Genomic DNA, 9,812 nt, shown 5'->3' on the forward strand with positions numbered 1-9,812 from the left:
ACAAAAAAAAAAAAAAAAAAAAAAAAAAAAAAGCATAGCCATTAAATATACACCCAAATGTGAGTTAACTTCTATAGCTGTATAAGACTTATTTCTTCCCATGTAAAGCAGCTAAAAACATACCAGCTTGGGATTCTGATAAATAAGGTGACCACATACAGCAGCTAATTCACAGCTGAGGACATGAATGTGTACTTTTTAAAAAGTAACTTTTGGAGACTGGGCATAGTGGCTCATACCTATAATCCCGGCACTTTGGGAGGCTGAGGTGAGAGAACTGCCTGAGCCACGGGTTTGAGACCAGCCTGGGCAACATGGTGAGATCTCATCTCTAAAATAAATCAAAAAAATTAGCTGGGTGTGGTAGCATGTGCCTATAGTTCCAGCTACTTGGAAGGTTGAGGTGGAAGGATCAGCTAAGCTTAGTAGGTCAAGGCTGTGGTGGCCAGGAGCCTGCCACTGCACTCCAGCCTGGGCGACAGAGTGAGACTCCAACTCAATAAAACAAAACAAGTAAAAAGTAATTTTTGGACCGGGTGTGGTGGCTCATGCCTATAATCCCAGCACTTTGGGAGGCTGAGATGAGAGGATTGCCTGAGCCCACGGGTTTGAGACCAGCCTGGGCAACTTGGTAAGACCTCATCTCTACCAGAAATCAAAAAATTAGCTGGGTGTGGTGGCACATGACTGTAGCTTCAGCTACTGGTAAGGCTGAGGTGAAAAGATCGCCTGAGCCCAGCAGGTCGAGGCTGACCTGGAATATTCTGGGTGCTGGTTACTGTAGCTGGCTTTGCCCACTCCAGCCTGGGCGACAGAGTGAGACTCTGACTCAAAAATAAAATAAAAAGTAACACTCTTTTTTTTGGTTTTAACTGTTTCATGCTAAAAAAGCAATATAATATTACTCCAGGTATGAAAATGGCAAAGACTTTTGGTTTTGAAAGCGTAAGAGTATTTTTTCTTTTTTTCATTTGAGTTGGAGTCTCACTCGGTCGCCCAGACTGGAGTGTAGTGGCCGCTCCTGGCCACCGCAGCCTTGCCTGCTGGGCTCCGGCGATCCTTCCACCTCAGCCTTCCGAGTAGCTGGAACTACAGGCACGCGCTACCACGCCCGGCTGATTTTTTTATTTTATTGTAGAGATGAGGTCTCACTACCTAGGCAGGTCTCGAACCCGTGGGCTCAGGCAATCCCCTCACCTCAGCCTCCCAAAAGCGCGGGATTACAGGCTGAGCCACCGAGTCCGGCTGAGTATTTTTTCTTGATTTATTTTAGACACAAGGTCTCACCAAGTTGCCCAGGCTGGTCTTGAACCCTGGACTCAGGCAGTCTTCTCCCCTCAACCTCCCAAAGAGCTGGGATTACAGGCGTGAACCACTGCGCCCGGCTGAGTATTTTTTCTTTATTTAGTTGGAGTCTCACTCTGTCACCCAAGCTACAGTGCAGTGGCCTGATCACAGCTACTGCCTCGGCCTGCTGGGCTCAGACCATCTTCTCACCTCAGCCTCTCAAAGTGCTAGGATTACAGGCATAAGCCACTGTGCCTGGGCCTTAAGAGTATTTTTACAAATTACCAAAATTACTTTAAAATTGAAAGTTTAAAAAAAAGCACGCCACTTGTATTCTGGCCACCCAGTTCTGCCCGGAGGTTGTGGGGAGGTCACCCGCAGTGTCTTCCTTTCCCCCTCTTCTGCTGCATGAATTCCCCAGGCCATCATGAGGGTCTTTCTTATCACAAAGGCCTCAGGGAGAACTGACTAAAATGACCCTCCATGCCTGGGTTTCACGCTATTCCAGAGAGTCCGGTGCTGCCAGACAGCTCTGGACAAAGGGGCTCGTGCTGGGAAGAGCCCAGAACACCCTCACTGGGGCTGCTTCTGCCAAGAAGCAAATTCATCTGCTATCTGCATTCCTTGCTTTCTTTTGCCATGAAGGCTTTTCTTTCCTATTTGGTTCTTAGACAGACCCAGACAGCCCCACACAATTAGAATACTGTCCTGAAAATAAGAAACAGGAGAACAAGAAGAATTTCTTCCGTGGCACCCACTTACCGCTTCTCGTACAGGAGGTTGGCCACCATGCTCATGAGGGTGTAGGGCTTGATCTGCCGACCTTCCTTCAACTCATACAGGTTCAGCCGGAACTTGAGGCGCTGGGCACTGGAGGAGGAGGAGACAGTGAGTTAGCAAGTCACAGATGAATGTCCCCAAGTGTCCGCCCAGTGGGTGTCAGGAGACGTGTAATCTCAGTCCCTGCTGAGGGGAAACTGTAAAGTCTTACGTGTGTTCACAAGCAGGGTTGCTGTGCTAACCAGAAGGTGCTGAGAAAACAGGACACAGTTGCCCCAGTGCCTCAAGGATCCCAGGTAGGCTCCTGCCCAGAGGGGACCAGTGCCACACCTGCTGGAGGTAAAGCAATGAGTCGCAGGAGCCCAGAACAAAGGCATGAACTTGATCTTCCAGGTAAGGAAACTGAAGCCTGAGGAAATTAGCAGTCACTGCCCACAGCAAGCAGACTCGGAGAGAAAAGTCTCTTGAAGGGAAACGGCATGAGGGGAGCAGCAGGGCCTGGAGGAGAAGGCCAGCAGGAGCCTCAAGCTGTCATCTGACTCCACCGGGACAGGAAACAGGGCAGGTGGGCTAGACCCCAGAAAGGTATAGGAGATGGACCCCCCAAAACCAGAATTGATTTGACAAAATTATGTACTTATTCTTACATGTTTAGACTTCAGTCACCTTCAAAGGACTTCCTGTTTGATGCAATACACCTATTGAGATGCTTTTTCCACTGACAAAGTTTTTTTTTTTGAGTTGGAGTCTCACTCTGTCGCCCAGACTGGAGTGCAGTGGCCACTCCCGGCTACCGCAGCCTCGACCTGCTGGGCTCCGGCGATCCTTCTGCCTCAGCCTTCCGAGTAGCTGGAACTACAGGCACGCGCTACCACGCCCGGCTCATTTTTTGATTTATTATAGAGATGACGTCTCGCCAAGTTGCCTGGGCGGGTGTCGAACCCGCGGGCTCAGGCAATCCACTCACCTCCGCCTCCCAAAGGCGCAGGATTACAGGCTGAGCCACCGAGACCGGCTGACAAAGTTTTTAAACCCATCAATTTTGATGCCTTTTAGTGCTTCTGCTGTTTTTTGCTTCACCTCTTCCACACTAGCAAAATGTTTCCTTTTAAGGACCTTTTCATCCAGGGAAACAAAAAAATACGTTGCTTAGGTGAGTAAGGAGGGCAGGACATGGGTCGTGCTTTTTTCCTCAAAACTTGCAGCACACTCAGCGCAGCGTGGGCAGGTGTGCTCGTAAATCACCTGTCAAGAAATGAGCAAATGTAGCCGGGGTCGGTGGCTCAGCCTGTAATCCTGCGCCTTTGGGAGGCTGAGGTGAGTGGACTGCCTGAGCCCGCGGGTTCAAGACCCGCCTGGGCAACTTGGCGAGACCTCAAGTCAAAAATCAGCTGGGCGTGGTAGCGCGTGCCTGTAATTCCGGCTACTTGGAAGGCTGAGGCAGAAGGATCGCCGGAGCCCATCAAGTCAAAGCTGCGGTGGCCAGGAGTGGCCACTGCCCTCCAGACTGGGCAACACAGTGAGACTCCAACTCAAAAAAAAAAAAAAGAAATGAGCAAATGCGTTGAAAGAATCTCCAAAAAAAATTCTCTGAGTTGAATGCAGCTTCTCATAACAACGCTAGCTGGTACACTGATGTAGATGGGTTCCCAGAACACTTACCTAAGTGAAGAAGTACAGAGAAATCTGTACTCCAAGAGGCCCACCCTCTAAAAATAAGAGATAATTCTGGGATTTTTTTTGGGTCCCCCTGGTACATTCTTGAGACTTAGGGAGCTTTAAGAGAAATGAAAGAGAACATCTTCTGCCAAGCTCCCACTCACATTAGTTTTTTTTTTGAGTTGGAGTCTCACTCTGTCACCCAGACTGGAGTGCAGTGGCCGCTCCCGGCCACCGCAGCCTCGACCTGCTGGGCTCCGGCAATCCTTCCGCCTCAGCCTTCCGAGTAGCCGGAATTACAGGCATGCGCTACCACGCCCAGCTGATTTTTTGATTTATTGTAGAGATGAAGTCTCGCTGCCCAGGCGGGTCTCGAACCCCCGGGCTCAGGCAATCCACTCACCTCAGCCTCCCAAAGGCGTGGGATTACAGGCCGAGCCACCGAGCCCGGCTTTTAATTTACTTTTTAAATAAACTATATTTTCTAATCTAACTTCTGTGCAATTCTTTGCATCTTTCATGCAGCATCTGATCACACACTAGACACTCTAAATCCCCAACGGGTGTGACCTAACATTCTGGAGGCCCTGCTGGGAGTATGCCCTAACAGTTTTGGAGGTTCCACTGAGACCTAACAGTGAGACATGGCATTAAAGTGATAACCATCCTTAACTTTGTGTACTGACTTAATGGTTTCCTGATTTGATCCCTGCTGTACCTCACTGAGGTACAGTAATAACTGCATCTGTTTCAAAGGTTCTTTGGGAAGACAAAATAGGGTATATAATATACTCATATAATCAATCACCTGGTGCTGTGTCATCCTCCAGGGGACAAAGATACCTACCCACAGATTTCTGTCTCATAGGGCTGGGCTGTAACTTTTGCTTAAAACAGTGTTGTACTTGGCACTCTAAAGAGGAACATTCGTCACTTAAGATTAGATTGTGTTAGTCCCTGTCAAATTTTAGTGGTTTTATAAAGTTGTAAAGTTAATTGTTTAAATCATTCTACTGTATCGTTTGGTGGTGGCATAGCATGTAAAGTGACACTGTGCTGCAATATTTCCCCAGCACTTCCTTCATTAATATAGTTGGGTTGGCTGGGCACGGTGGCTCACGCCTATAATCCCAGCACTTTAGGAGGCCAAGGTGAGAGGACTGCCTGAGTACATGGGTTTGAGACCAGCCTGGGCGACTTGGCGAGACCTCATCTCTGCAATAAATCAAAAAATTACCCAGGCATAGTGGCGCATGCCTGTAGTCCCAGCTATTTGGAAGGCTGAGGTGGAAGGATCGCCTGGGCCCAGCACATTGAGGCTGCGGTGGCTGTGAGCATGCCACTGCACTCCAGCCTGGGCAACAGAGTGAGACTCAAAACAAACTCAAAACAAACAAACAAACAAATATGATTGAGTTGACCTGACTGTCAGTACATGAGTCCAGACCTCATTGGGCTATTTATTATGACTACAAAATGCCCATTAGTGCCTGGTATAGTAAATGTCCTTCATTAGTTTTGCCTTTTGAAATTTTATCAGTATACCCGGGTATACTTGAAGATGAATGTAACACCACTTTGTTAAATTAGAAGAATAAAAAAAAGAGATAGGGCGTGGTGGCTCACACCTGTAATCCTAGCACTTTGGGAAGCTGAGGCAGGAAAATTGCTTCAGTCCAGACTAGCCTAAGCAACATAGTAAGACTGTCTCCACGAAAAAAATTTATTTTGAATTAGCTAGGCATAATGGCACACACCTGTAGTCCCAGCTACTTGGGAGGCTGAGGAGGTAAGATCTCCTAAGCCCAGGAGGTTGAGGGTGCGATGAGCCATTATCGTGCCACTGCACTCCAGCCTGGCAATAGCGTGAAACCTTAACTCAAAACAAAACAAAACAACAAAACAGCAAAACTCAGTGAGGATTTTTTAAAAATGCAGTTACCATAAAACAAACACTGAGTTTAGGAGAAAAAATAAATCAAAGTTGCCATATTTCTTGCCAAACTAGTCTTCCTAATTCCCATGCTTAGGTCAACAAGCTCAAAACAGGCATTACCTTGGAAACTTTTCTGGGTTGCCTACGTGCCAAGTACAGACTAGATGCTAGTGTTAGATTTAAACGACAGGTCAAGGCCTCAGGTGAATGACTCTTTCTTGGCCCCACAAGATCTTAGTAACTACTACGGCTGGTCAGCAACAACTCTTGGGAACCCCTTCTCTCCCCACCACTCCATCAGGGTCGTACCCCTCACACCTGAACCATCACTGGAGTGATCTGTTCCATCCCCAGAGCCTCTCTGCTCTCGAGTCAAATAGCCCCTGTCAACCAGACGACGAATCTGGCAGTTAATATGCACCAACTCAACACGGCTTGGTTCTCTTTCTGTATGCCCGTCTCCCGACGAGATCGGAAGTCCTTTAGGAACTGAGCACAGACCATGGCCCTAGAGAGACCTGCACTGAGATTCTGGCTGATACGCATTCACTTGCATCTTGGGCAAGACATTCTGAGACCCTCCGTTTCCTCATCTGCAAAATGGCACAGCAACGTGGCAAGATGGGGAGAAGATGAAATGAGCTCCCCGTAGAGTGAATGCCGGTGAAAGCTGGCTAGGATAACAGCCCTGTACGTATCACTGTGGTGTCCGGCAATGCCTCAGACTCACAGGTGGTGTTTGCTAGGTGACTGCCACCCGGGCCGCCCAAGGCGCCAGGCAAGCGTGGCCCAAGCATGATGTGGGCGGGGGGGACTTTGACACTTACACCGTCTGGACATCAGTGGCGAGTCCGGCCAGACCGATGTACAGCCGGTCACCCATGGGAAAGATCTTCTGGAAGTCCGTGGTCACCATCTGGGCCTGGATCCCGAAGCGCCTGTCTGCAGCGATGGCCACACAGTTCTTCCCCTTCATGGCCATGACGGCCCCTCCGTTATAAGACATGATAGACTAGAGCAGACAAAGCGGAGGGGCTTGGCGCGAGGGTTCGGACGCCGCCACAGCCCCCGGCCCAGTCCCAGACCCAGAGGCTCCTGCACGTTCCCCATTCCGGAGGCGCCCGGAGGTCCTGCTCCGAGACTAGCCCAGTGCGGCGGCGAGGAGCCGCGCTCACTCCACGGTCCTCACCGCGCTCCGCTCCCCTTGGGACTGCAGCCGCCTCCTTCCACCGACCCCTAGGTCCTCTCCAACCCCAAACCGTCCCTCCGCTTCTCGATCTCTACCCCGCACCCCTTCTCCTTGCTTCCCAACTCACCATGATTGCGGTGTGCTGGGACCCCCGGGCGCCGGGTGCAATTCCAGTAAACCGGTACTAGCTTTCACTACGCAACCGCTCTCGCTGCTTTCTCCCAATTGGCTGACGGGCCGAGTCTTACGGGCCACCTGGGCTTTCTATTGGTTGCAAAACCTGTCAATCATCGGTCCAGCGTAGTTTGGCTGAGAAGCCAAAACGGAAGCTGGGAAAGCGGAAGTGAAAAGTCACGGTGAGTGCGGAAAAAGCTTTGCGTCCGGGTGCACTCTGGGATCTCGGCGGACCCGGTCTCCCGACCGCCAGGACGGGGGGGAGGGGGCGGAGCCTGCGCGCACGTGGGCTGGTAGAGCCGGGCGTGGGGGCTCCTGCCCCCGTCCCCGCTCAAGGGACACCGTGGCGCTTATCAACATGCTGTATGAGCTGGTTGTGTCACTCCTGCTAGCTTACGTTGACTTTTTACCGGGCGCTCTGCTGGGCTCTGGATATTCGCTGGCCCAGAACAGTGCCTGTTACACAGGAGGCGCCCGTTCAGTGCAAATGTAAAGATGCGTGGGGGGAAGGAGAGGGCGTCGCGCGTATTCTGCCACCGGTTCAGCTGTAAAGGGGGGCGGAGGTCGGTCTGGTTCTTGGGACCTCCCGCAGATCGACTTCACATATCCCCAAGTCCCGGGTCACCGTAAGAAGGGACATTCTGGGCCTCTCCACATGAAAGTCAGTGGTCCTCCCCAACCCCACCGCCCCCGTCCCCCGCCAGGACCCCCGCTTCTCCCCGGGATTCGACTTCTTTCGTCCGATAGCGGTATCTGTCTTACAGTTTGGGCGCCGTCCAGGCTCTCTTCCATTGACTCGGCTCACAGCCACCCCAGCGGTCACCGCGGTCTCTGTGGCGCAATCGGTTAGCGCGTTCGGCTGTTAACCGAAAGGTTGGTGGTTCGAGCCCACCCAGGGACGCTGCTCTTTTTTTTCTGGAGGCAGAAACGAAGCTTTTTGCTCACAACGGCTCAAAAGCCAAATTTTGTATCGCAATGGTAGCCGCCACATTTTCGCACATGGGAGGGTGGCCGTAGCTGAGAATTCATTGTTCCACGATGGGACAGTTTCCCCGGCACTTCCCCCCACCCGCCTCCAAGCTGGACTGCAGGAAACCGAGCGACAGAGGTTTTTGCCTCACTGTGCAACACGTTTCAGGATGCGTCTTTTCGTGGGATTAAGAATGAATCCGCAGCGAAGGTTGGACAGTTTTCTGTTGTCTGCCTCAGTCGATGTTACAATCTCGAAGTACCACACTTGGAAGGGCAGAGAGATGAGGGAAAGGCAGAAACAAACCCAGGGATAAAGAGAAACAAAGGTGAGAACTGGAGAACATAGCCGGGACGTTCAGAGAACAGGGAGACACAACCGAGAGACAGGGAAGGCGAGAAGGGGAAGACCCCACACATGGAGAGAGGGAAAAGAGAGGCATTTAATAGAAGAAGCGTCAGGAAAAGGAAAACAACAAAACACATTCTTTCCCTAGGAAGTACACACAGAGAATGGGGAGGAGAATGAGGAAATAGAAGCAGAAACTGACGAAGGCCACTGTTCAGGGAAGAGAAAAGGTGTGAAGGACACACAGGTGAAGAAGGCATTCCTTGAAAGCGCTGGAGGAGAGGCCGCCGTCTCCCGCCATCGCCACCAATTTTAAAGGGATCTTATCCCCGCAGTAGCTCTTGGTGTCTGCCGGGAATAATTGCCGAGATTTCCTGCCTTCCTGCCCTCCGGGAACCTCCCGTCTGCGACAGAGACTCTTCGGATACAGTGGTCACCTAGAGGAGCTCGGGAGACACGAACACAAAATCAAAGGGCTGCCAAGTCGGCAGAGGCACAGGGTAGGAGCCTCGACCCTGTGCAAAGGACTCTCCACGACACCACACGTGTCTCTGTCTCTCTCCAAGGAGGCCTCTCCTGGAAAGCCTCCCAGTGCTCGCACCCTGGGTGGGAGCTCACCCCAGGACTGTAGGGGCTAACGGGACAGCCCGCCCCGCCTCCAAGCGCTCCGGACAACGGCCCGGCTCATCTGCCCCGAGTCCCCAGTACTGGGTGGAGGGTTTGGCACTGGCACGTGACAGGTGCTTCCAGGTGGGTTAATAGAACAAAGACTGAGAAACCCGGGAACTTCAGGTGCGGGAATAGTTGGGTCAGAGGGGTCTCTCGATGAACCAGAAAGGCCAGGCATGTGGAGACCCGTCCTCCAGGACGGAAAGGATAGAACTGGAGTCTGAGTGGGGGTTGGATCTCTCTCAAGCCGTTTGCTCGCGAGTGGGGCTGAGTAACTGTCTGAAGAGTGCGTGCGTGGACCCCGCTTAGCGCGGTGGCCCCCTGGGGGGGCCCTCCGGGACAAACGGGCCGTAGAGGGGAAGCAGAGGAGGGTCAGTCTCCTTCCCATCAGCTGATGCTCCCCAGCGGGGCAGCCGCCGGGCGTCCGCGTGGGTCGTGGGTGGCACCGAGACCTCCGCGGAGCCCCTACAGGTCTCTCCGCTCGGGGTCTTGCAGCGCAGGAGGGGCCGACCGCTGAGCGAGTGGAGGCGAGTCTTCCCCGGCAAAGTGCGGGATGCCGGCGACACGGGCCCGAAGGACGGTGGGCGTGTCCCGGGTGGGCCCTTTCCGCAGGGGCCGGTGAACTCGCCGTCTGCCGGGGCCGGAGCAGGTGACCGGATCCTCCCGGAGCTCCTCTCCCGCCGGTCCTGGGCCACTCCCTTCGGGCGGAAACCCCTCCCGCCTTCCTCTTCCTCCCCGCCCCCACCCGGCAGGGGTGGGCTGGAGGCTGAGGCTGGGGTCACCGGGCGGCCAGTGTCCGC

At 52.6% G+C, this 9,812-nt stretch overlaps 1 protein-coding gene and 1 non-coding gene across 4 annotated transcripts in view; one reads left to right on the plus strand and one right to left on the minus strand.

Annotated features, from left to right (window-relative positions):
• The window catches only part of PSMB3 (proteasome subunit beta 3), a 14,972-nt gene that overhangs the window by 4,264 nt on the left and 896 nt on the right, over positions 1–9,812 (minus strand). The window contains exons 1-3 of one of the 3 annotated variants that reach the window (XM_008066453.1): positions 6,979–7,095; positions 6,490–6,674; positions 2,050–2,157 (exon numbers count right to left, since the gene is read on the minus strand). In XM_008066453.1, the coding sequence (XP_008064644.1) occupies positions 2,050–2,157; positions 6,490–6,674; positions 6,979–6,981 (296 nt within the window). In that variant the 5' untranslated portion in view covers positions 6,982–7,095. Of the gene's footprint in view, positions 1–2,049; positions 2,158–6,489; positions 6,675–6,978; positions 7,096–9,812 lie in introns of those variants that run through there. The other 2 variants (XM_021716448.1, XM_021716444.1) reach the window with 2 other exon arrangements.
• On the plus strand, positions 7,853–7,926 carry TRNAN-GUU. Its single transcript has one exon. It is a non-coding gene; the product is annotated as a tRNA-Asn (tRNA).

The sequence above is a fragment of the Carlito syrichta genome, unplaced genomic scaffold (genome assembly GCF_000164805.1).
Source record: "Carlito syrichta isolate Samal-C Ts95f unplaced genomic scaffold, Tarsius_syrichta-2.0.1 Scaffold104997, whole genome shotgun sequence".
In the NCBI taxonomy this organism is placed as follows: Eukaryota; Metazoa; Chordata; class Mammalia; order Primates; family Tarsiidae; genus Carlito; species Carlito syrichta.